At 39.9% G+C, this 27,888-nt stretch overlaps 1 protein-coding gene and 1 pseudogene across 3 annotated transcripts in view; both read right to left on the bottom strand.

Annotated features, from left to right (window-relative positions):
- Positions 1 to 5,155: 5,155 nt before the first annotated feature.
- On the bottom strand, positions 5,156 to 10,553 carry LOC119063943 (cAMP-dependent protein kinase type I-alpha regulatory subunit-like; annotated as a pseudogene).
- A 9,206-nt stretch (positions 10,554 to 19,759) lies between these two features.
- Positions 19,760 to 27,888, bottom strand: part of RIOK1 (RIO kinase 1) — a 35,326-nt gene continuing 27,197 nt past the window's right edge. For 2 of the 3 annotated variants that reach the window (XM_053664072.1, XM_053664073.1), the window contains exons 13-17: positions 26,582 to 26,647; positions 25,408 to 25,527; positions 24,579 to 24,632; positions 23,060 to 23,212; positions 19,760 to 21,399 (exon numbers count right to left, since the gene is read on the bottom strand). In XM_053664072.1, coding sequence (XP_053520047.1) covers positions 21,289 to 21,399; positions 23,060 to 23,212; positions 24,579 to 24,632; positions 25,408 to 25,527; positions 26,582 to 26,647 — 504 coding nt within the window. In that variant the 3' untranslated portion in view covers positions 19,760 to 21,288. The remainder of the gene's footprint in view (positions 21,400 to 23,059; positions 23,213 to 24,578; positions 24,633 to 25,407; positions 25,528 to 26,581; positions 26,648 to 27,888) is intronic. The other variant, XM_037165522.2, reaches the window with a different exon arrangement.

The raw sequence follows: 27,888 nt of genomic DNA, 5'->3' as shown, positions 1-27,888 counted from the left end.
ACTTCCCGCCACACCCTTTTGGGCATTCCACTGCTCTCTGCCTTGTTAAGGAAGATTTGCTCAGTGGAAACTAGCCATTTACAATTTAGTGTGAATTTATCTCTAATTAAAACAAACTCCTTCTCATGCTCTTAAAAACATTTTCTAGAAGCAGTGTTGGTGGTGAAGGTCATCTTCTTGGTGATCCTTCCTACTTCTACAAAGGCTGTCAAGGACTTAAAGACCACTGGCTCTGGAAGTCTTGGCTTTTAAGTGCCACGTGATCCCAACTGTAAAGTGAAATGTATTCTTGTTGGAAGAGGGTAATAGAGCAATAAAGTAACACTGCAGGTGAACTTGTACTAGAGTTTCCAAGGATTCTGAGAGGAAACCAATGTTAACTGAGAAGTCTCTGTGTCAGATTTGAACTTTCACTGTCATCACACTTGACTTTCATCCCATCCTCATTTCAGATGAAGGGACAAGTTCGGAAGGTTTGGCTTACCCAAGTTTGTCCAGCAAATCCTGGAGGTGGAATTGAACTTGCAAAAATCCTGCCACATTATGCTCACCCAGAACAGAGTTTAAAATACATGATGATGTCCTGAGGCACCATAGGAAAACCTCAGATTAACATGGAGCACGACTTCCAGACTATCAATATTACTTGATGGTGATTTAAAACTTTCCAAAAAGTTTTTACAGAAATGTATTATGAAGTGGGATGCGTGGATCTTTTTTAAGCTAAAACAGGGATTTGAAAGAAATTTCAGATTTCTCTTGACATGAGAAGCTTGGAGGTGGAGAAGAAGGCAGCTTGGGGCCCTGTCCTGCTCCTCCTGTGAGAGTACCTTTGGCACAGAAATTTGAGGAGCAGGACAAGCTAACAAAATACAGGGCAGGGCAAAACAGGGCACACAGTTGTTCACATGGGAAATAATACCATTTCTACTAAATAATAATACAAGAATGAGCTCAGTGTTTGTGGGGGCAACTTTGCCCACAAGTCCCCCCCACCCATCTGTCATGGATGAAAATAATAGTACCAAGACATGATCTGCTTGGGGAGGAGAGGTGGTCAATCTCTGAGAGAGAAGGACCAACAACCTCTTCTTCAATGGCTTTTATTAGGTTCGGAACACACAGGAATACAGGTAAAGCTCATCAATCAGTGTCAGGGGGCAAGGATCAAACAGTAGATAACTAATCTGAGGGCTTAGTCTGAGTCAGTGTCTGTCAGGTAAGGGAGTTGCAAAAACTTTGGGAGACATACTCATTTCCTGCTTGGACCCTTATCATATGAATGAAAGCACTCTAAACAAAGCAGGTTTCACAGGATTTTACATATTCTTTTTTAGGCCTGATCACCCTGGATCCCACTCTAGCTGGCAAAGGGCTGCACTGCCTTCCCCATCATAGGTTTTTAGGCTTAAATGGATTAGAGCCAGGAATCGCTTTTCCCAGATGGAAATGGGAACTCAGGCTATGTCAGAATAGCCGGGGGGACGAGGGTCCATCACTTCCTCTTTGCTGCAGCCCCCTGAGTCCTTTCTTGATGGCCTCCCAAGTGATCGTCTCTGGCTTAGGTTGCCCCCCCCCCTGAGGGGTCTTACCAGTCCCTGACTAACCAACCAAGCATTGGGGGCAGGGGATGAAGCAGAAGCAGCGCTGCTGCCAGGGAGACAAGCTTTGTCTCTTGAGTGGCTCACAGACTAGAGTTCACTTACTCAGCCTTATCCATGGGGGGCAGTTACAACTCCTGAAACCAGGCAGAGCAGTTCCCAATGAGTGGTTTGTGTACTCACAAGTGTAAACCTACCTTTTCCATACCCTATAGTGTTGGAAAAAACAAGTGATTAATGTCTTATTTATTTATTTATATTGTATATTTTTCATTACCATTTAGTCCCCTTGCGCCCCCTCCCCCTTTAAATCACCACATTGTTGTCCACGTCCATGAGTCCTTTTTCCTTTCTGCTCAATCTCTCCACCCCCTAAACGGCCCCCCAATAGCTGCCATCCCACTCTCTATCTGTGAGCTTGTCTATTTTGCTTGTTATTTCTATTTATTTATTCTTAAGAAGCCCCATTTTTCCTGATTCAATATATATATAGTATCTGTAACCAAACAAAGTGGAATGGCAATTTTATCTTCATAAATAATAAATATTCCCAAATATGAAATTTTAAATGTATCTAATAAAAGACTATTCAGATTTGGGGGGGGAAGCCTTGCTCATTCTTTCGTCTGTATGTTGTTCTAGCCTGTATGCCACATATTCACATTTAAAACTTTCTACTCGGCAAAAAAATAAAAATAGATGAAGCCAATTTAAAAATATTTTATTTAATACAGCATATGAAAATATCATTCTATTTGTAATTAATATTTTTTCTTACTAAGTCTTCAAAATATGGTATGTGTTTTATTTTATTTTTTTAATTTTAATTTTTTAAAGATTTTATTTATTATTTACTTTTTAGACGGGGGGGGGGGAGAAAGAGAGGGCGAGAAACACCAATGTGTGAGAGATACATTGATTAGCTGCCTCTCGCATGCCCCAACCAGGGACCTGGCCCACAACCCAGGCATATGCTGACTGGGAATCAAACTGGTGAACCATTCAGTTCACAAGCCAGCATTCAATCCACTGAGCCATGCCAGCCAGGGCAGGTGTGTGTTTCATACTTACAATCTAGACTAATCCCATTGCAAGGGCTCAGCAGGCACACGTGGCTGTGGTACCAGAGTGAAAGTATAACCCTATCACCTTCAGAGACTTTATCTCTCCACCATCTCCCTTTTTTGAATGGGGAAACTGAGGCCCAGAAAGATGCAGAGAGTCTTAGCAAGTTAATCAAGTGTCAGACTCCCAGTCTAAGGCCCTTAAAAAGTCTAAATTTTTGTGTGTGTTTTTCTTGAACTATGCGTATTATTTTAAAGCAAAACAAACAACTGATTAAATGAACTTACAACTTCTGGAATATGTTGTTGAGGAGTTATTTCTTCCAGAGTTCTTCAAGAGGATTAATTTAATAATCAACCACCAAACGTGTAGCTGCTGTCATAAAGATCTGTTCATTTAATCCTTCTTTAAGGGGAATGTAAGGAGGGGGACTTGACTACTCCTGTGCGGTCAGTCTTCAGATCTGGCAATCAACAGCCTCCCGATCCTCCTGCACTTGCAATACATGCTGATAGTTAGATTTCAAGAGCACACCTCCCTCTAGAGGAGTAAAAATTATTGCAAGGAGAATGAACTGAAGTCTTAGCACAATTAAGGCGGCACCCTGTAAGAAAAAAATTGCCGTCAGAGACTGATTCATGTATAAGGCAAACCTGACTTATGATGGAGGTGCCAGATAACTGGCACCTCAAACCCATTTATTCCAGTTAAAAAATTAAAAAAAAACAATTTTTACTTTTAATTTTTTAAGTATAAAAATGTAGCTAAACACAAAATTAGATCAGAAAATCCTCGTTTAATATAGATTATTTTGAAACATAAATAAATTGTTATAAGGTGGCTTTTTATCCCACACTAAAATGTAAATAAAACCTCTTTCTCAGATTTATACTCCAAACCCAGTAACCTAAAAACTGTTCAAATCTGTATATATAAAAAATCGATCATGACCAATTTAAGTTACTTGGGAAAGGGTAGGAGAGGGGATTAATAATCACAGTCAATTTAATACAAGTGGAAAAATGCTTGCAGTCACTCCCAATTATAACCCTACATTATATATAAATCACAGTAAAAATATAAGTGCCTACATTACAGAACTGTGATATTTTGTTTAAAAAATAACATAAAAATAAAATGTTGGGTATCATTGGTGCACATGGAATAATGTAACACATAAGGTTGATAAGGCTGGAAAATACTAAAATATAGCTAAAATTCAAAACACAAGCTTACTTCAAAAAAAACAAAAACATTTGTCAGAGAAATAAATGCTAAATAGGAAAGCCAAACTTTTCAGCAGGATGGCCTTTTAGAACAAATTGAAAAAACCCAGGCCCATCCTACTCCACCCCCAACCCCATAAATTCTAGCTAATGTAAAAAGGAGGGGGAAGGTCAAACCTCAGTAAAAGTCTTCTTTGCAAATCTCTTGCCCCAGTGAATTTAGTGGAGTAAGGTTCCTAACACTGTATTTTGTCCACCTGGCATTTCTCACTTTAGCAACATCACCTCCATTTTTCTGCTATAACGCAGTGCATTTATTCCCAGCAAATGCCATCTCCTGGGTTCAGTGTTTAATGTGCATAGCAGATTATCCTGGAGTCAACTGAAGGATGACACTGACCAAAACCTCTAAGTTAACAACCAAGAGTATACACTTCAAATTCTTAATTCAGCATCTGATGATCAGTATTTGGCAGCAGCTTGATATATAAAAGTCTAATCAGATTTTGTGAGTTGAGGCAGGTGTCATTAAACATAACCCAATATTTGCAGCCTATGATTTAGTTTCAAATTCAAAGGGCAGGTATGGACAGCCACACCTAAATATATTTCAAAATTGGAAAGGAAACAGTAACAAGATATAACCAATGTCAGGCAAACTAGCTTGGCAACAAAAATTCTGGTTAAAAAGAAAAAAAAAGATGGAATGGATCATATCCATCTGATAATTAGCAAAAAATGGGCATTTTCCCACCTTTAATCTAGTATAAATACAGGCAGATATCTTCCTAAGATTTTCTATATCTGTTTTTCCTAATTCTCTAAAGCTTAATGAAAAATCATTTATTCTATAAAGAAATATAGCATACATGGCCACAGCCTAAAATATGCTTATGATAACTAAAAAATTACGTCACTTAAGAAAAAAATTTGCACTGTTACATCCTTACTCCAATGGTAATACATTTGGAACAGGGATCTGGCCTCACCAGAGAGCACAGCATGTGCTGCCCAGGCTGAATACTAACACTGAAAGCAGAAAAGCAGGAACAGCAGAGTCTGTGAACTCCACTTATTTAACTACGCATGAGCACTCAGTTAATGCTCTAAATTCAAAATGGTGCAATAAAAGCAACTTTCAACATAGACAAGCAGCTGTGAGGCCAGTGGCCACGTGGTGCTGCATGTGGGGAAAATAAAACAGTCTGCAAGAGTGAAGCATGGATCAGGGACAGGAGAAAAGGAAAGCACAGGAGGCAGATTTCAGACATACGGTGACGTGAAACTGTTGTACTGCCGGATGGATGTCTCCTTTGAGGATATCTGAGCGTGGGCCAAGACCACATTCGAATCTAGGTTGATCCAGCTTAATGCACTTCGAAGGGCCACAAGCAGCCACTGAGGCAGCACCGGGATGATTTATCAGTAGTGCTATTTCACCGAAATAAATCAGAATTTTCCTACTTAAACACTTCACTTCCTGGCCTACATTGTAGCACAGCAGCTGACCCTGCTAAAATAACGATGAACTCATCCCATTTCTCTCTGCCCCCCGTTCTGCCTATCTTCAAACTGGACCAGTCCCAGTGCATCAGCAACCTTGAGACTTGTCCAAAGTTTCTAAAAGAGACACTTCACACAAAAAAATCCTCACATATCTTCTGCCTTCTCAGAGTGCTTCCCATAAGGATTCTTCTTTTTTATTTTAAATGATATATTACTGATTGTGCTATTACAGTTGTCCTCATTTTTTGTCCTTTGCTCCCTTCCATCCAGCGCCCCCAGTCCCTCGGTCAATCCCCACACCATTGTTCATGTCCATGGGACATGTGTATAAGTTCTTTGGCAACTCCATTTCAAATACTGTACTACTGTATATCCCCCTGGCTATTGTTACTACCTATTTGTAGTTCTTATTTCCCTCTCCTCTTCACCCATTCCCTCACACCCGCTCCCATCTGGCACCATCAGAACACTCTTCATATCCATGATGCTGTCTCTGTTCTTCTTGCTTATTCTTTAGATTCAATTGTTGATAGATATGTATTTTTGGCCATTTTATTTTTTATAGTTTTGATATTCTTTTTCTTAAAGAAGTCCCTTTAACATTGCATGTAATAATATTTTGGTGATGATGAACTTCTTTAGTTTATTTCTTGTCTGGGAAGCTCTTTATCTGCCTTTTAATTGTAAATGATAGCTTTGCTGGGTAGAACAATCTTGGCTATAAGTCCCTGCTTTTGGGGGCCATAAATTGGAGTTTCTGGGGATTTCCAAGGCAGGTCAAACAGTGTTAGCCAAGTTGATGGAATCTCAGATATGGAACCAGTTTACCAGCTCTGTGTGTGTGTGGGGGGGAGGTTTAGAAAAGTTACAATGGCCTCTGCTCACCTTGATGCCAGACTTTGGTTCTTCTCTTTATACAACTGGTGACTTTTATGCTGTTACCCCAGTGATGGAAGCCCAGAGGGATTGTTGAGTACATGTGTGGGTTCCCTAAGGGAAACTGCTGGGGGCTCCAGAAGTTTCTTCCACCAACTTAATCCTCACTGGTTGTTGCAGCTAGTTGTGGCGACTTATTTTCCTGTGACTGGAACCCTGGGCTGGGGGGCCTGGTGTAGGGCTGTGACTCCTTGCTTCTCAGATACTCCTCCCCAGTTTTTACCCACCACACATGGGTGAGGGACCAGCTCATTCCACATCTGCACCCCTCCTACCATTCTGGATGGATGTGGTTTCTTTAATTCCATAGTTGTCAGACTTCCATTCAACTCGATTTCTGATGGTTCTGTGTGATGGCTGTTCTATAATTTATTTGTAATTTAAAAAATTTTTTATTTAGTTATTTTTCAAGTACAGTTTTTTGTCTATTTCTCCCATCCCAGCCCATCCCACCCTGTGCTCCCCACCTCCCTCCCATTTCCACCCCCCTTAGTTCTTGTCCTTGTGTCCTTCATACTTGTTCCTCCAAATCCCTCCCCTTTTTTTCCCCCTTAAATTCCCTCCCCTCTCCCCTCTGGTCACTGTCCCCTTGTTCTCTATTTCAGTGTCTTCGTTTTTATTCTGCTTGCTTATTTGTTTTGTTGTTTACCTTCCTGTTAAAGGTAAGATCATATGGTATTTTTCTTTCAACACCTGGCCTATTTCACTCAGCATAATGCTTTCCAGTTCCATCCATGCTGTTGCAAAGGGTAGTAGCTCCTTCTTTCTCTCTGCTGCATAGAATTCCATTGTGTATATGTACCACAATTTTTTGATCCATTCATTTACTGATGGGCACCTAGGTTGCTTCCAACTCTCGGCTATTGTAAATTGTGCTGCTATGAATGTTGTGGTGCATAGGTTCTTTTATTTGTAATTTTGATGTGGTTGAGTGAAGAGGTGAACCATCCATGTCTGCCTATGCTGCCATCTTGACTGGAAGTCAAGAAACTTGACTTCCTTGATAGCTTGACAGCTTCTTGACAGAAACTTGACAGCTTCTACAGCTGTCTTGGTCAATGTGCCACATTTGTCTTACCTTTGACAGTAGCTATTCTAGGTGTTTTGTAAATGCAAGTTCTTCAAAGCTCTCTCCTTCCTCACACTGGTTGCCCATTCATTGTTGACATAGACATCCATCTCTTCTTGATTAATCACATAGAACTTATCCCCTTCATTATCTTGCTGAGTAACAGTATTTCCAGCAATAAAGGAAGCTGGAAATATGGCATAAAAAATACCACTTCTCTCATATTCATCAAGATGTGAAAACACTTTCTTTTTAATGACCTTGGCTAAAGCAGCCATTGCCTTATAATCTTTTGGTAGAACCTTTCTAACAAATGATGCAGCATCTTCTCCCTGCAGACCTAAGCACTGATAACACCTCACCTCTGACCTTTAACCACTGGGTTTGGTTGGAGAAGGATAAATTTAATCCTCCCTTGAATCTCCACAGAGAGTATTAACTCTCTGCAGATTCTGAATCTGTTTTGCCTCCTCCTTCCACAGCCTCTCAAAGTGTCCCCTGAGAAATGCCATGGGTCTCGTGGTGGAGCAATGCACAACTTCACCATAAACATCTCAGCAGGGCCTGACTCTTGTGCTTCTGTGTGGAGAGCTCACATTCCTGGAGGCTGTGCTCATTCTCATGAGCTACAGCATGACCATGAAGCTTGGTTCTCTGTTCCTCCTCCACTCTTCTCTCTTTCTCTCTCCTCTTCATTCACTCATATTTTTAATTAAAAAAACTCTTAATTAAAAAAAAATTTTATTGATTTTAGAGAGAGAGATTGGAGGGGGGAGTGAGGACCATTGGTTTCCTTCCATATGTGCCCCAACCAGGATCAAATCTGCAAACTTTTGGTGCACGAGTTGATGCTCCAACCAACAGAGCCACACAAGTCTGGGCAATAAAACTCTTTTAAGAGATGAAATTTTGAGACTTCTGGCCAAGTTGGAGGCATAGGTAGACACACTGTGCCTCCTCGAACAATCAGAATAAAGACAACGACAATCAGAAACAAAGTAACAACCAAAACTGAAAGAAAATTAAACTGTGTATGGCAGTCCAGCAACCAAGGAGTTAAAATAGACACACTCATCCAGACCGGTAGGTGGGGAGCAGTTGGGCAGCCCAGCAGAGAGGGGTTTCTGCACAGGAAGCAGTCACGGTGGGCGCACAAGGCACCCCAGGCGCACGAGGCGGCACTGGGCAGACCCTGGGCACCCAGGCAGCAGCTGGCAGACCCCAGGTGTGGGGTGGCAACAGGCAGACCCAGCAAGGCAGCGACTGAAAAGCAGGGCACTGTGTGCAAGGTGGCTGGTTGACCGCGCAGGTAACTGGGGAGCAAGATGGATCATGCAACCTAGGGTCCTAGCGCCAGAAAATAAAGCCTCAAAACACTGATTGAAAACACTTGTTGGGGTTGAGGCAGAGGAAAAGACTCCCACCCTCACAGGAAAATTCATTGGAGAAACTGACAGGGTCCTAGAATGCACACAAGCCCACCCACATGGGAATCAGCATCAGAAAGGCCCAATTTGCTTGGACGAAGAGGTGAAAGAGACTGAGGTACAACAGGGAAACAAAGTGCCATTTTTCCCCCTCTCTGACCCCACCCCCACATACAGCGTAACAACTCAGTGACTTGGGTTGCTTCGCCCTGGTGAACATCTAAGGCTCTGCCCCTCATAGGTAACAGGTACGAACAGACCAAAACATTATGGCTCAGGCAGAAAAACAGTTCAAAGCCCCAGAGCTAACACTTCTAAGTGATAAAGAGATAGCTAACCTACAGGATGCACAGTTCAAAACACTGGTGATCAGGATGCTCACAGAACTGGTTGATTTTAGTCACAAATTAGATGAACAAATGAAGGCTAAACTAAGTGAAATGAAGGAAAATACACAGGCAACCAATAGTGATGGGAAGGAAATTGGGTCTCAAATCAGTGGAGTGGACCAGAAGGAAGGAAAAAACAGCCAAACAGAAAAGAATGAAGAAATAAGAATTCAAAAAAATGAGGAGAGGCTAAGGAACGTCCAGGACATCTTTAAATGTTCCAACATCCGAATTAAAGGGGTACCAGAAGGGGAAGAGGAACAGCAACAAGTGGAAAACTTATTTAAATAAATAATAAAGGAGAACCCCCCCCCCAAATCTGGCAAAGAAAATAGACTTCCAGGAAGTCCAGGGAGCTCAGAGTCCCAAAGAAGTTGGACCCAAAGAGGAATACACCAAGGCACATCATAATTACATTAGCCAAGATTAAAATGAAGGAGAGAATCCTAGAAGCAGCAAGAGATAAGGGGACAGTTACCTGTAAAGGAGTTCCCACAGACTGTAGCTGATTTCTTAGAAGAGACCTTGCAGGCAAGAAGGGGCTGGAAAGAAGTATTCCAACTCATGAAAGGCAAGGACCTACCCCCAAGATTGTTCTATCCAGCAAAGCTTTCATTTAGAATGGAAGGGCAGATCAAGTGCTTCTCAGATAAGGTCAAGTTCAAGGAGTTCATCATCACCAAGCCCTTATTATATAAAATGTTAAAGGGACTTATCTAAGAAAAAGTAGATAAAAAAACATGTATACTAAAATGACAGCAAACTCACAATTGCTAATAACCACACATAAAATAAAAACAAACTAAGGAAACAACTAGAACAGGAATTGAACCACAGAAACGAAGATAACATGGAGGGTTAACAACAGGGGAGTGGGAGGAGGAGGGGGGGAAGGTACAGAGAATAAGTAGCATAGATGGCAGGCAGGAAATAAACAGGGGGAGGGCAAGGATAGTATAGAAAATATAAAAGCTAAAGAACTTAAGACACATGGACATGAACTAAAGGAGGGGAATGTGGGAGGGAAAGGGTGTACAGGGTAGAGGGGAATGAAGGGGGGAAATGGGACAACTGTAATAACATAATCAATAAAATATATTTTTTAAAAAAAGAGATGAAATTTTAACTTGGTCTGTCAACCTCCGAAGGTATTTTCTAAGTCATGGATCTGCTACACTTTTGATAATCATGGAATTGTAAAGAAATTGTACGACCATCTTGTCCAGTACCCTCAGTCCACAAATGAGAAATGTCCCACAAAGGAAAAGTGGCTTACCATTTCCCCAGAAAAGAGAGGGATCTTGGGCCAGTGGCTTCCCCAGCCCCTTGAGCATGCCTTGGCAATGTTTCCATGCTGGGGCAGCAGAAGACAAGCTCCCAACATTACTGTCAATATTGTATCATTGAAATGAAAAACCAGGCTGAGTAAGACCAAACAACTATGAGCAATCATGCCAATTCCTGGGCTGGGGTACTGTTTTATGCCCTGTTGATGGAGAAATTCATGATAGTGCTTCATTGTGGGAGTCTATCAGCTTTCCAAGTAAGCAGAGGGCTCATTTAAAATCAGGACCATCTCTTAAAATCAATTTATCTTAAAAACTTTCAGTCTATATTTGGAAAGAGATGGCAAAATGTGCAGTTAGAAGCCTTGGTTTCAGAGTCTCCCATTCTCATATATTGTGGTGATTTTGGATTGAATAATTCATTAGTCAATCCATTTTTGGCTGTGCACTTTGGATAATAGTCAAAGTCAAATGACAATTGAGTTTTAAGTCCATCCGTTTCATTGGATGGATGACAAAAGAATGCTGCTGTGGCTCTGAGGCTGGTCACTGTAGAATGGAGCCACTGGTCACTGACGGCCAAGGCTAGAGGGCACAAATAAATCCACATCAACTCCTGGTTTTCATTTCATGCATTTCATATACATGAGGGGTACATCCAATTCACATAATAGCCTCAAAATTGCTTAAGAAACACAACATGTCATTCACTTAAATATATATTGAGCATTTACTATGTTTCAAACACCATTCAGTTCAGACAAAACTGAACATATGTAACAATCCCTGCCCTTTTGGAGCTTACTTTCTAGTCAGAGGTTGGAAGGTGAGGAAGGACGTGTGATACATACACTTGACCCTTGAATAATGCCAATGTGCGAGGTTAGGGGCACCAACCCTCACAGAGCTATAGAAAAATCATGTAAAGATATTTTGGTGTGTAGGGGCCAGAGGGAAGGGGGTACACCACAATTCCAAATAGAGTGGTCAGGATAGGTCACCAAGAAGGAGATACTATATTTTAAAACAAGGATCGGTTTTGGCAGAACTAAAAATTCTACCTGCATTTGCTCAATATACAAGTTCTGGAACTGTATCCACTAGTAAAATCTATATATCAGAACCAAAAAGGCATTTCAAATGACACCATGCTAGGCCAGTGCCAGTAGGCATTACAATCTGCCTACATCTATTTTCTGGGTCACATGCTTCAACTTTGATGCCTCTGCAAAAAAAGTTATTTAACAACAATAACAAGTAAGAAAGAAAGAGACACTTGCGTAATATAGTATTATGATGTACAAGCCTTGTTTTAAGTACTTGGTATACTTTATCTCATTAAAAAAAACCCTTTTCTTAGAAATTTTATATGAGAATTAAAGAGAATAATATAGTGACCCTAAATATACATGACCCAGCTTTTGCAACTATTTATGTTCCAATAGTCTTGCTTTACCTATCACTTTTCTTTAGGGATAGGGACCAAGATGAAATATTTTAAAGCAATCCCAGATATCCTGTTCATTTTATCCACAAAGACTTCAGTACACCTGAGAGAACAATTTTTTTAATGCCACAGCACTACTGTCATATCCAACAAAATCAACAATTCCTTATATCTAATTCCTACTCCATTTCTAATTTTCTCCCTTTGTCTAATAAAACCCCCCACCTGTTTACAACTGATCTGATCTCATCAGGATTTAAATGAAGTCTGCAGTGTGGGGATATACAAGGTCTGTCTGGAAAAAGTCCAGCCATTGTTAATGTAACAAGAATGGTTTGCACGACATCAATGTAACCTGGCAGCAAAGGCAACTAGAATGGAATGCACATTCATGAACAATGACACCTTCACTGTACTAGTCAGTGGGGGTAGTAGACACCATTGAGTGAGTATGTGTATTGTGTGGCTGTCGCATTCAAAACGACCAAGTGAGTGAGGCAAAAAATCTGCATCAGATTTGCGTTAAGCTTGAACATTCCTCCACAAAAAAACTATTCAGATGATTCAGAAGGCCACAACTATGGGCAACTGGTGATTGGCAGCTTCATCATGACAACTTGCCCACTCATGCATCACATCTCATGCAGAGTTTTTCGGCAAACCATTAAAACACCCAAGTGACTCAACCCCCGTACAGCCCAGGTTTGGTGCCCTGTAACTTCTGGCTTGTCCCAAAATTGAAACCTTTGAAAGGGAAGACTTCGAACCATCAATGAGATTTTAAGAAAATATTATGGAACAGCTGATGGTAATTGGGAGAAATGAGTGAGGTCCCAAGGTGCCCACTTTGAAGGGGACCGAGGCATCATCTTGTATACAATGTTTCTTCTATCTTCTTCAATAAATGTTCTTTTTTTTATATTTCATGGCTAGATACCTTCTGGACAGATCTCGTATGTTTTTTTTTTAATAGTAGGTCTCCCTCCCTTTTTTCCTCTTATAGACACTGCCTTCAGATTTGGTTGATTTTATACTCCCTATATTATTTTTTCTATTCCAGTGTACTACATATTTCCTATAAAGTGTTGGTTACTTCTAGAGGCTACATAGATTCAAGTTCAATGTTGTTTTGTTTTTATTTCTGGTAGGGGGAGGCAAGATACTTTATAGGTGGTTCTGTGTATTTCTTTTTACATCACAGCAGGAGCACTAAGTATTTGGCTGTTCCACTTTCAATAACTGAGCAATGACTTCCAGTATTATCAGCCTGATCTATCCCATACGCTGCTCCCCAAAGCTCTGCCCAGCACCCTTTACTGTAGCTCTATGAGGCAGGCACTATTATTATCTCAGTAGTAGTCAGGCATTTGCCTGCTTAATGGAAACAGTTTCTGAGAACCTGAAGCATCCAACCCACAATGGGTCCTGTACCAGATGTCAAATAGACCACTTCCCATCTAATTCCTGAAGCGCTCCAACAGTGCCCTTTGGAACTCATGGTCAGACACCAGCAAAAAGCCTTATATCCTCACCTCCTCCTCTGAGGGTTCCCTTTTCCTCACTCCATTAAAACCCTGACTCTCCTGTTTCCCTGCCACCCCCTTAATCTCATGTCATCAGATATCCCTCACTTCCCCTCCATGTTGCCAGCATTACTGCTACCCCTTTTCCTGCCCATTTTCCCTTACCCCTGAAGATTTAAGCATGTATCTCACTGATACTCTAAAACTAGGCCCATTCTAACACAGATGGTGCTTCCTGAACTCTGGCCTCAGTACCCTGAACTTCTAGCCTTCAATGCGTCCACTCACACCAAGGCTGTACCCGAGGCATCCCCAACAAGGGCAATCCTCTGTGAGTACAACCTTAAACACCCCATTCTCTGACGAGTCTCTCTAGCTCTTGCACTCTGGCCTCCTGACTCCAATTTTGGGGCCCTAAGGACCTACCACTTTTTCACGGACAAATTTATGACTCCATGACAACTAAATGCAGAATTTGTAAAGGCTAAAACTTCACCCAAAGATGCTAAAGTTAATCAGCCTTTAAACAAAACTATTGTATTAAGTAGCACTTATATGGGACATGGAAACCCCTCAGAGATCTGGTGATATCTGTGCTCACACATTAGGTTACATCGTACCATTCTAAACAGAAATGAAAGAAAAAGGATTTGGTGGCTTGGTGGCTATTTATAGCTGTGAGAGGGGTACCTCCTCAAGATCTTAGCCTGCCAGCAATCAAAGGGAGATGTGGTAGACACAGTAAATAAAGGGTTGGTGACAACTGAATACAAGAACTCCACAAATTCAAGTCTTGATTCTCCAAATTCAAGTTCGGAGATTTCCACAGCACTATCAACTGGGACTAAAATCTCTGCGGAACACAGATACAAGAAAAGCATCTTTTCCTATGGAAATTAGCTGAACTGATTTGTTACCTGACATTACAATTTCCCCTGGAGTTTATAAAAGCCTTTATGTCCAATGCAACATAAACCCAAGGGATACGGAAGTTAAAAACTCCAACCTGAATGTGGGAAATGTGAAAAACTAATCCAATTCAAGAGACAAAATGTGGAGAGCTCTTGCTGTACAATTACTAATGGCTGAAAACTTATCCATTTGACATGGTCACAAAACATCTTCATGGGAAGCTACACTTGGAGAATTTGTTCGAGCTGCTGATCCTTGCAGTTCTTTCATCAGTAAAAGGTAAACCCCCCAAATCAAAGTAAAGCTCTGATTGTTCATAGTCTTTATTTACTATGTATTTAGGCAACTAAAAATTAGAAAACCTATCAACCTTTTGGCAATGAAAAGGATTTTTTAGAAATGTCATTATTCAGAGCCCATGACAGTTGAGATGTCCTTACATTGCACTTGTAGCAGCTTCTAAAGGAACTTTTTTCCAACTCATTTTCTGAGCCAACATGTTAATGAAATACAGCCACAAAACAGGATACAGCTACAATCAAGAAACAACAAGCTGCCTGCACTGAATTAAAAAATAAAAACAAACCCATGAAAAGTGGAGATCTTCTCACACAATTCTTAGCACCAAACTGTAAAGTTTTTCTTGAGTTCATCTTCAACAAGTTATAAAGCTGAAGAAAACGTGGTGTCAGTCCAGAACCATGGAGGCGCACTTCATCAGACCTAGGTCCACAGCTGTCCTACTCCTTCACGCCAAGGCCACGCTCGAACGCTGGAGCTTCTGCGCCAGTGAAAAGTCCTGTTCCTGACCTGCTTTAACAGAGGAAGAATAAGAACTTGAGCAACATAGGAAATAACTGATTTTGTGCTTCAAAGATATTATCCAGGTTTCTCACAGTAAACTTTTAGAAACACCTGCATTATTTGAAGGGATGAGAAAATCAACAAAATGTGACAGAAAGTCAGATACATCTGCAATTGGCAAAATTATGTCCCAACCTTTGTGCCAAGAGACCCAAACCTCATCCCTTCGAACAGTAAGTAACTATGCAACAAAAATTCGTGGACGCTAAAATCTGTCAAGCACTGAAAATTCAACTGTACTCAGTCAGCAAATAGCCTTATAAGTCTGCCTAAGAATATGCTTCTTCTTCCAAGCCTTCTGGTTAGAAGGATGGAATGAAGAGAAATAAAGTTTCAGACAAGTTTGGTAAGAATACTACAGTGGTGACTACTCAGCCACGGACTAGGACCCAGAATCCAAACAGGGATACAAGCCACTTCAGCAAGAGAGTTATGGGAAAATGTTCTTCAGATTAGAATCCCCCTAAAGTCCCAAATCTTGACGTTTTACAAGCTACCTCCTTCAGGCAGCCAGGTGAGAATGAATCGTCCCTAAATTCTGTGAACACTGCTTTTGTCCAAGCAAAATTGATTCCAAACAGAATTGCTTTAGGTTCACCAAAACACAGCTCTGAAGAGCTTTACCACCTGGTACAAATACACACCGTCAGGCTACCTGTCAAGATGGAAGGTGGTATAGGTAAACACTCTGCTTGCCTTCCCGCATGACAAAATTGCAGCTAAATTATAGGGCCCTTGAGAACTACCTGAAGACTAGCTGAAGAGAACTATAACTAAGGACATAAAATAGAAGCCATGCTAAGACTGGCAGAAGGGGTGGAGACCCAAAATGGGCTGGTCCCACCCACACCCAGGTGTGGTGGTTATGGGTAAGAAGGGCTATCTCAGGTGTGGAAAGAAGGTTATCTGGGAACAAGTGCTGGGAACAAAACCCCCACAATAGCTGGAACTGAAACGCAGTAGGGAGTCCATCCAGCCCAGGTGAGTCCGAGGGCTGCTCTAGGTCCTTGTGTTCTCTAAATGATCCATGCATGGATTTATTTGCTAAGAGTCACTTGTTGAGGTCCAGTGCTGGGGCACAAACTCGAAAAGCACCAGAAATGTATGGGGAGAAACTGAATTGTCTGGCTTCAGAGTGAGGGCCAGGGGTAAGTTCTCTGGGAACTAAAGGGCTGATAGGTACTCTTACTCCTTTGCTGAACCCTCCTCCCACCCAGCCTGCAAGTGCAGTTGGGTGCCAAACCTGAGTCTCATCAAACTTGCCACACCCTGGTGATTCTCTGAGAACCCGCCCCACCCAACTTACACACAGGCTTGAATCTTTTTCAGAGGCGGTTACTCATAAGTGGCCAGCCTCAGCCTGAGCTGTGGACTTTCCTAAAATCTCTCAAAGGTCCACAAACTCCAAACAAGTGCTGTCTGGCCTCAGGGTTCCCTGTGCCTCTTGCTAAGCAGCCCCCAGCCTGAAACTAGCAGTAGCCAGCTGCGGTTCACAGCATATCCTCTTCTAGGTTCCTCCAGTACCAGCATAGGTAGCTACCAAATGTACATCACTTTGTAGCTCCTACCGGGTGGCCCTGGCCTAGGCACAGGCAGCTGCTAACCTAAGCCTGCAGTGAAGCCCCTCCCAAGAAGCCCCAGAACCAAGACACCCCCACTGGCTGGCTTTAGACAACCATAGAGCACCAGCCAATTAGCTCCACAGACAACACAAAGCGTGGACTCGGCAGGCACCAGAGCCCTGGGGTATGGAATCTCACTCTGTGGGGTCAGCCCTCAAACAACAGCTCATTCACTGCTGTTATGACCAGTCCTCACAGCCAGCCAACCTGAGGGTTAATCCCACCCACTGATGTGCTAACAGCAATCAAGGCTCAACTACAACAGGAAAGCACACACAATCCACACAAAGGACAGCCCTGGAGTACCCAGCTCTCAAAGCCAGAGAGACTGTGCCACTAAGCCTCACTGAACACCTACTACATTAGGTAGATCTGAGCAGACCTACCGAATCCATAGAGACAAACACAGGGAGGCAGCCAAAATAAGGACAGAAAGAAACATATCCCAAATGAAAGAACAAGAGAAATTTCCAGAAAAAAAAAATAAAATAAAATGGAGGCAATCAATCCTCAGATACAGAGTACAAAATACTGGCCCTAATGATGTTTGATGAACTTAGGGAAGAATAGTCACTGAGAACTTGCACAAAGATAGAAACCATAAAAAAAAAGGCAGAAATGAAGAACAGATAGAATCAACATCAGATCAAATCAGCAACCTGAAGATACGGTAGCAGAAAACCCCAATCAGAGCAGCAAAAAGAAAAAAGAATTTTAAAAAATGAGGATAGTTTAAAGGGCTTCTGGAACAACATCAAAGGTAACATTTGCACCACAGAAGGACCAGGAGAAGAAGAGCAAATGATTGAAACTTATTTGAAGAGACAATGACTGAAAAGTTCCCTAACCTAGTGGAGGAAATAGACACACAATTCCAGGAAGTGCAGAGTGTGTTCACCCCACAAGATGAACACACAGAGGCCACACCAAGACACATCATAATTAAAATGCCAAGGTTAAAGACAAAGAATCTTAAAGTCAGCAAGGGGAAAAGTTACTTAAAGGGAGCTCCCGTAAGACTGTAAGCTGACTTTTCAACAGAAATTTTGCAGCTTGGAAGGGCCTGGCAAAAAGTACTCAAGACATGAAAAGCAAGGACCTACAACCAAGATCACTCTACACAGCAAGGCTGCCATTTAGAATCGAAGACAGAAAGAGCTCCTTAGATAAGAAAAAGATAAAGGAGTTCATCACCACCAAACAAATATAAGAAATGTTAAAGAGGTTTCTTTAAAAAAAGATAAATATGGATAAAATAGCAATAACTACATACCTATCAATAATCACTTCAATTGTAAGTGAATTAAATGTTCCAATTGAAAGAGACAGAGAGTAGCTGAATGGTTAAGAAAACAACTCATACATATGCTTGTCTATAAGAGACCCACTTGAAATTGAACAAGATAGACTGGAAATAAAGGAATGGAATAGGTTATTTCATGCAAATGGAAATTTTAAAAAGCTGGGGTAGCCATACTCATATCAGACAAAATAGACTTAAAAACAAAGGCTATAACATAACAAGAGATAAAGGACATTTCATGTAGCCACAGTATGGAAGCAACTTAAGTGTCCACCAATAGGCAATTGTCTAAAGATGTAGTACATATCAGGGGGAACCCAAAAACAATCCCAGAATTTATAAAAAATTGTGTATGCTTGCATGTTTAAACTTCAGTCACCTTCAAAAGTACTCTCTATTTGATGCAGTACACCTATCAAGAATTTTTTCCACTGCTCAAAAGTTTTTGAACTTGTCAATTTTGATGCTATTTAGTGCTTCTGCTGTTTTTTGTTTCAACTCTTCCACATTGGCAAAATGTTTCCTTTGAGGACTTTTTTCATCCAGGGAAACAATAAAAAATGTCACTTGAGGTGACATCAGGTGAACAGGGAGGGTGGGTTACAGGGGTCCTGATGCTTTTGGTCAAAGAACATTCAGTGTGGTGGGAACCACTGCACCTATAAATCGCCCAGCATGAAATGGGCAAATGCATGGAAAGTCTTCAAAAAAAAAAAAAACATTTACAGAAGAACACAGCCTCTCACAATGCCAGGCGGTACACTGATACAGAAGGGTTCCTAGAACACTCACCTAATTGGGGGATCTTGTACCCCAAGGGGCCTGCCCTCCAGAAGAGTATTACCTGGCCATAAAAAGAATGAAATCTTACCATTTGCAACAACATGAATGGACGTAGAGGCTGTTATGCAAAATGTACTAAGTAAAATATCCTATGACTTCACTTATCTGTGGAATCTGAAGAACAGAATAAATGAACAAAAACACAAACTAACTCAGACGCAGAGAAGAAACTAGTGGTTGCCAGATAGGACGGGGTTGAGGGCTGGGTGAAAAAGGTGAAGGGATTAAGAAGCACAAATTGGTAGTTACAATACAGTCACAGATGTAAAAGTACACTATAGGAAATATGGTCAATAATATTGTAGTAACTATATATGGGGCCAGTTGGGTACTAGAATTTGGGGGGAATCACTTGGTAAGTTATAGAAATATATAACCACTATGTTGGACACCTTAAACTAATAGATTGAATGTCAACCCTGATTGGGAAAAAAAAACCATAAATCTTGTCAGAATAAGGCCAAATACAAGAACTAGTATTTCTTGAAGATAAAAATCCCCTAAAGTACACAGAATTAATCTGGTTTGTATTCTCTTTTGTTAACTACAGAATATTTCATTGGGGTGACTGTTTCATTGAAATTTTATTCCATATTTTAATTTTTTTAAGTCCAAGAGGGGAGGATATTCTATTATGAACATAATAAATTTGACTGAAGATTTTAAAAGCTCAGCTGAAACCTTCCCTGCCAACCCCCAATAACCCATCAACTCTCAAACAAAAAGGCACAAGCTTCAGTTTAAAGGAAACTAAGTTTATTTACAGAAATTGTTTCTGATGCAAGGGCTAAATGCAATCATTTCTAATGTAAAGTATATGTTAATTAAAAAATTGGTTCCTCTCAATATTTGAGCCTTTTTGGCATCTCACCCTCTTGCTCCCTTTCACCCAAACTTGTTCCACCCACATTCCTTTCCAACACAGTAGGTGGCAATTCCAGTAGTCTCTCAATTGCTAGTAATAATCCCCGATGTCATCCTTCATTCTTTCTCCATACTCCTCATATATTCCCTAGCACATCTAGTTCATTCTACTTTTGTGCTCTATCTAGAGTCCAACCACTTCTCTTCATGTTCCCTGCTATTCTCCTAGAGCAAGTCATCATCATCATCATCACCTCTCCTGTGGGTTACTACAGTTAATACCCAACAGTTCTCCGACCCTCATTTCCTTAATTCGCCTGAGGCCAGTGATAGTGATCTTTCAAAACAGAAGTCAGATCTTACTTCTCTGCTAAAAATCCTTTAACAGCCTAGCATCTTCTGATTTCATCTATTTTCTCCCTTGGTTATAAAGCTCCAGTGTCCTTTCTGGAACATTTCAAGCATACTTCTGCCTGAGGGCCTTTGCACTTGCTGTTTGCTTTGCCTGGGATGCTCTTCTCTCCTGATATGCACATAATTAATCCTCAAGTATGTGTTCAAATATAGCCTCAGTGTGGCCTATTTTAAAAGGGCAAATTTACTTCTCCCCCAGGCATTCTCTCTTCTCTGCAATATTTCTCTCCCACCTGCTGATATGCTGTTTTTACTTACTTTGTTTACTGTCGCCTTCCTATTAAAATGTAAACTACCCGAAGGTAGCAATTTTTGTTTGCTTTATTTACTGCTGTATCCCCAGCACCTCCAATACTGAAATATATGATGAATGAACATGCCAAAAAGGTGAACATGAAATATCTTATAAACTGGGAGGTCCTAGCTCAAAAAGAATATTAAAAGTGAAAAGTGCTTTATAAATGATCATCAATGTACACAGAGCAAAGCTGCAGTGAATGATTATATTAATAGCCAGATGAATTCTCTATAAGTGAAATTCTTTTTATACATACCATGGTTTTAATCATATGATTTCAGATAGGTCTTTAGCGTGTGCAAACAAAGCAAAACAGCTGCTGTGAATCTGTCCAAAGTGCCTTTACACTTACATAAAAGTAGTGGACATTCATTACATTTAAATATTTACGATGCTTCAAAAAACATACTGGAGGAGAAAAAATATATAAAAATAATATTGTACAAAGTTCTTCATTAAAATAGCTTAAATAAATTCTCTATCAATACCAGACAGAGCCTGTGACTGGATCTAGAAAACAGAGCTTAAGAGCTTTTCTACATAACTGCATGAGAACACTTGAATCAGTCTTCAGACACTGTCATAATACCCATCTGGGTAAAATCGATATCCCATCTCATAGATACATACAGCTTAACATACAGGCAAGAAAAGCAACTGATGGCAAAGTACTGCACGTAATACAGTTCTGATCTATTTGCCCTTTTTTGTCTTAGCTGTCTTCTCCTTTCTTTTTTTCACATGTTTAGGAATTTTGTTTTTTCTTTTCTCTCTCTGGGCTTCCTTGACCATCTTTTTTCTTTCCTGTAAAACAAAAGCAAAAAATATCTGTGAAATACAGACAGAAGTAAAAAGCAGACTTATTTGGGTAACTTCACATCTGTTTTCCTATGGATCAAATTTCAAGTAACTATTAATTCAATCAAGAGAAAGATGATATTCAAACAAAATAAATTTTCCTTTTTTCCTGCTGTTTAGCAGATTTTAAAGCAGCAGGAAGCACTATTTTAAAAGATGAGGTTTTCTTTTTATAAGAAAATTCTATTCACTGGACTATGCATATTGCTACAATAAAAAGATGTATGTAAAAGAATAAAAAAGTGTTACAAAATAAAAATGATTATGGTTTGGTGGTAGAATTTGGGATGAAACTGTCTTTTTAAAAATTTATTGCTTTTAAAGAGGGAGGGGGGAGAGAGGAAGAGAGAGTGTAAAAAAATGTAACATCAGCCCTGGCTGGTGTAGCTCAGTGGATTGAGCATGGGCCTGCGAACCAGACAATCGCGGTTCGATTCCCAATCAGGGCACATGCCAGGGTTGCAGGCAGGTTCCCTGCAGGCCAGTTCCCAGCAGGGGACACACGAAAGGCAACCATAAATTGATGTTTCTCTCCCTCTCTCCTTCCCTTCCCCTCTAAAGATAAAAAAAAAAAGTAACATCAATTTGTTGTTCTACTTACTTATGCATTCATTGGTTGATTCTCATATGTGCCCTGACTAGAGATTGAACATGCAACCTTGGCGTATTGGGACAATACTCTAACCAAGTGAGCAACCTGGCCAGGGCTGGGATAAAACTTTCTTAAAGGTTTCCTAATAGAAATTTGAAGACAGCCAAATAGAAATATCCATGAGGATGTTATTAAATGTTTGTAACTACCATATTTTTCAGACTATAAGACACCCCCCCCATTTGGGAGGAATAATGGTTGTTAATGCTGCTGTTGAGTTCTGTTTACATTTACATTAGTGAAATACTATGTTATTTATGTTATTAAATATTTGACCATATTTTTTGCTTCAAAATTTCCCCCCTATTTTCCTCCTCTAAAACCTAGGTGCATCTTATGGTCCAAAAATATGGTACTTTACGAGTTTAATATTCTAATAGAAATAAAAGTTGGAAAGAGAAAAAAAATTATTTCCAGTAGACAAAGAGAGAAAAATGTAGTAACAACATGTTGGGTATGTCGCTCAGAAGTCTTAAGACCCAACTTTACAAATTTTAAAAGATTAAGGTAAGAATGAAAAGTAATAGTTACACAGCTATAATGTATCATCCAACCATTAGTGTCTCTTCTGTACAGCAGCTAGGACTGGTAGAAATAGTCTTTTAGAATCTGGAAACTCTGGGCTGTAAATTCCCCCTGAAATGGCTCTTGAGTATCTCACCATAAGGCAACTCCAACATCATTTGTGCTTCAAGTGCATGACAATCATTTTTAATCAATGTATTGAATTCAGTGTGTCCTCTCCCAGGGCAGAGCCCAAGGAGCTCCTGTTAGAAGAAGCCCAATCTCTAGATATTACCACCAAAAGCAAAGTTCATGCTTAGGGCTATAGTTAGAGGTATTTACTGATCAATAATGTTTTCAGCTGCCATAATCTAGATACTTGAACAAAGGGAAACGAGAGTGGCTACACTGCCATGGTAGAGAACAAGGGAATTTTTATTCTTGGCTAACCTTTTTATCAACTTCAAGGTCAGTGGTGGATTTCCTGGAGAAGGCATGGTCTCCCTGCTCTTCAGAAGCTGCATCAGAACACTCAGAGCTTCCAGCATCTTCTGAATCAGAACAATTCTTTTCCTTAACCTGATTTTCTAGGAGTGCAGGTACCTTGAAAATATTTCAGAACCATATTATTCCAAACCAGTTAGTTATCTATTGTTATTCAACGCGTTAATGCCACAATTCAGATTTTAGTGTTCCAAATAAACTTTGAAAGGCTGAAGTCTGTACTAAAACATCAAAATCACACAATCAACATCAAGGAGGAAGTTCAGAAGTAGCCATTCCAGTAAGGCTCCAGAACATACTCAAATGAAGAAACTGGGGCTTTACTTGATGACCCAGAGCAACAAAACTATTCTACTCCAGAAAAGGAGGCTGCGTTGGGATTTGGAAGTACAGACATGGCTGCATCATGATGGGGACACGTTCTGAGAGAAGCATTGTCGGTGATTTTGTCATTGTGCAAACGTACAAAACTACTGCCTTAACTGCATGTGCTATACTTTTATATGACTGTTAGCACAGGTCTGTTTATAGCAGCATTGCCACAAACATGTGAGTAATGTGTTAGTACTATGATGCTTTTAGAATACTAGGTGTTAGGAATTTTACTCCATTCTAATCTTATGGGACCACAACCATATGTATATGGCCTGCTATTGACTGAAACGGTGCAATGCGAAGATGACTGTGAAATACAGACAGAAGTAACAAATACTTATTTGGATAACTTTACAGCTGTTTTCCTATGAATCAAATTTCAAGCAACAATTATTGTTAATTTGATCAAGAGGAAGGATGATATTTAAGCAAAAGAAATTTTTCTTTTCCCTGAAGTTTAGTTTTTAAAGCAGCAGGAAGGACTTTTTAAAAAGAGGTTTTCTAAGAAAAGAACCAAACATTTAAAAGGCATTCTTTGCAAAGGCGACAAAGTAAATTTTCAAAGAGCAAACTGAGATCCTTCATATTTAAGCCTTTAACTAAATACATTAAAAGAAATAAGGACTGCCTTTATTACTGCTTAAACTAGAATTAGTCCCACCATTCTAAAATGTAAAACAAAACAAGATTGTTTCAAGAATGTAACACTACAGAAATCCAGCACTGTAAGGCTGTTAAACTCCTGAGATTGCTCCTCATACATACTTTTAGGCTGGCTGTAAAACCATTAAGAAGTACATGGTTATCATTAGTAACTTCACAAGTGAAGACCAGGATACAACAAAAAGGATCAATGCCTCAGCTATGACAGAAAAATTCAGACGGACAATGAAAAATAAACCATAAATTTCTGTATTTCAGTCTATGGTTAAAAAGAATGAACACAAAAAGGGCATTTCTGAAATGTCATAGGCTGTGCAAGTGTACATTCTAAGAACTATATCACTGTTAATTCTAATAATACTTTACATTAAATTTTAGACCCTTTAAGAGTTTTCACATAAATAAATAGCAACAGTATTCTTTATACCTTCTGAACGCCTGACAAATCTTTCTTCAATCCTGTGACAGTTTGGTACAGAATCTAGTAACCACAAAGAAAAAAACAAAAATTAACATATAACTAGACAATGAAATAACACACTACAATATTAATTAATAAAGAAAACTATGGGCTAAATGGTGTTTTGTGGGATCATAAAAACATGCCTAAAACTTCTCAAAGTAACAAAGAAAGCAGTATATCATGGGTGTTAATCTTGTCTGGTATCAGCAGACTCCAGCCCACAGGCCAAATCCCACTGACGAAATGATGGTTTCTATAGATGAACATTTGGGATGAATTTCATGATGAAACTCTTCGAATCTCAATGAGGTGAAAAATATTCTCTTCCCCAAAATAACTCCATTGTTCCCTCATTGATAGACCTGAATCATGGAAAGCTGTAATCAATTATTATTAAAGTATTTTTTATTTCATCAACAAAAATTTGGAGAAAATTCTTGTTTTTAAAATGACCTATATAATAGCCTCGATTTTTCTCCTTAGCCTGCAAAACCTAAAATATTTACTGTATGGCCCTTTAACAGAAAAAATTTCCAGACCCTAAAATATATGTATTAATGGATCCAGCATAATATCCTAGACTTTCATATAAATTTTCCTTTTCTACAACTGTAGTTTTAGACTCATTCAAATGTGTCATTTTCTTTCATAAATGCCAATGAATTCCCTTTTACATCCAATGTGCACAAAGGACATGTTAGTGCAAAGGGAATCAGCCACCTCACTAGACTGGAAGCCAGCATTCATGACTGTGGGCCCGGGACAGCAGCTCCGCATACACCCAGCTACTCACATTGTCCTGCTGGGCATTCATGGCCATGTCCTCTTCCTTCAATTTCATCATTATATCCATATCCCGCTCATAATTTTTTACTTCATTCAAGGTTCTAGGAATATATGCTCGTTTAAACACCTAACAAATACAAAGGAAAAGTAAAACTGAAACCTATATAGTTCTTACTTTCACTCAGCATCCTCACCCACATCAAGTCATTAAAAAAAAAAAGAATCCACCATCATCTACAACACTAATGTGTAGCCCGGCTGTCTGCACAGGCCAGTGTTGCATGTGCTATGCCAAAAGTAATGATAACAGACTAAATATGATTTAAGGTTACCCTTAGAATAAAACTTCTCTCTCCTCCTTTTGCATTACAAATTTCTTTTCTGAGTGGGAGAAAAAGGGATGTCATTACTTGGCTGTGCCTTAGAAAGGAATACCTTCTAACATGGGAATATCGCCCACTCTGCTACTGTGAAAAAAGGTTCAGAACTGCTGATAAATTCAGGGTACCTTATATTTATCCAGCACACTAATAGCTGTGAAAATTAAAAATAAAATAAAATAAAGCTACCTATAGATCACCTTCACAAAAAAGTACAATGACTCCCAAATTAAATGTTTTTTTAACCAAACATAAATATTGAAAATCTACAATGTTACTGCAATCAACATTTAAATCATTTAAAAATCTACATTTGAAAATTGAAACAGGCTTTTCTTTTTTGAATCATATACTCTAGTAGGTTTTTAAAAATGTTTTCTATCAAGGACAATGGGGCTAATGGGTTGCTGAGTGGAATAATGTTGGTAAGTAACATATTACATCTCAAGGAAATATCTTCATTTAAAAAAACTGCTTATCTATTTAAAGCAAGTTCATGCCTTAATAATATTTTTTAAAAGTATTTATTTATTAGAGAAAAAGGATGGAGAAAGACAGGGAGAGAAACACTGATGTGAGAGAGAAACATTGATTGGTTGCCTCTCACATGTGCCCCAACCAGGGACCAAACCTTCAACCTAGGTATGTGCCCTGACCCAGGAAGTGAACTAGTAATCTTTTGCTTTCTGGGATGACACCCAACCAACCGAACCACACCAGTCAGGGCACCTTAACAATACTTTAAAAAAGACCTCAAAGCACAAGTGCTTCCTAAGGCTGTGAACAGATGGTAACTCTTACCTCTTCATCTACATGATCTTGGCTGGACCTTTCTTCCTTGGTCCTTTGGGATGCTATTTCCATGGCCTTGACAAAAAAAAAAAAAAAAAACGAAAACAAAACAAAAAAAACAATTATTTTCCTTCACAGTCAACCTACATAAGACACATCCATTTCTCAACTTAAGTACAAGTCTGTTCTAGTCTTTCTTGGTATCACCTCTTCACAAAATAAAGGACTTGGTGTACTCCAGTGGTACGTTAGCTCTCCATGTTAGACCTCACTGGAAAGACTGTCATCGACCCAAAACTAACAAAATAAATCATACTTGGCTAGCCTCAGGGAATCCTTAGCTCCTTCCTCAAAAGCATTCTACTCCTACAAATTTTTAAACAACTAGCAAAAATATTTACTAAAGGAAAACTGAGACCCAAAGAATGAAAGAACCAATCCTCAACTCTTGAGCAGTCAATGAAGGGAATCAAAGAAAGTAGAATATGCTCTAATTTGAGTATATGGCTCTAATGCTGCTGCAGCATAAACCACTAAAGAAAGCAATCTGAACAATCTAAAATATGACAAAGGTTCTACAGGATTCTTTTGGCTTATAACACTGTTAAACCGAAGATTTGTTCTCTACTCTATTTAGAATATACAAAAAAAAAAAGAACGAATGGTACTAGGTGGCTTTTTGTTTTAAGATCGGATACTAAAATTAGTGTCAGAATTAAGGAATAAAAATTATGTGATATTTAGTCATTCATTTAACATATGGAATTACCCACTATTGCCAGGTATTAAGTAGGTAATAAAACAATGAAATCCCTGTCTTTCAAGAGTTAATAGTCTGATACTCCTAAGATGGAGGTGTAGGTGGAAACGCTGTGCCTTCTCTCACAACCAAGTTTAAAAACAATAAAGTTTTAGCAACAAAAAATGCAGCCAAACCACAGAAAAACTGAACTATACGGAAGTCTGACAACAACGAACCCTTCAGCCAAACCGGTAAGAAGGGCAGAGCCAGCAGCAGAGAGGGGTGGAGCAGGAAAGATCCACCGGACCAACCGGGGCACCCGGGTTGGTCTGCGACCCAGGTACACAGGCAGTGGGTGGACCCCAGGTGTGGAGTAGCAGTAGGCGAACCCACTGAGGGCTGACCATGGTCACACATTCGCGTGCAGATAAACCAGTGAAGGAGCAAGCAGTGAGATGAACCGCTAAGGCCCCAGCTGCGGGAAGCACCAGAGGGAACCACCATTGTCCCTCCCTGACCCCGCCCCCACATACAGTGTCACAAACCATCGACCTGGGTAGCCCTACCCTGGTGA

Source organism: Artibeus jamaicensis, unplaced genomic scaffold (assembly GCF_021234435.1).
Source record: "Artibeus jamaicensis isolate MK-2021 breed Jamaican fruit bat unplaced genomic scaffold, CSHL_Jam_final contig_335, whole genome shotgun sequence".
NCBI lineage: Eukaryota > Metazoa > Chordata > Mammalia > Chiroptera > Phyllostomidae > Artibeus > Artibeus jamaicensis.
Note: the sequence above shows the minus strand (reverse complement) of the source record. Positions and strands in the feature narration are given on the sequence as shown.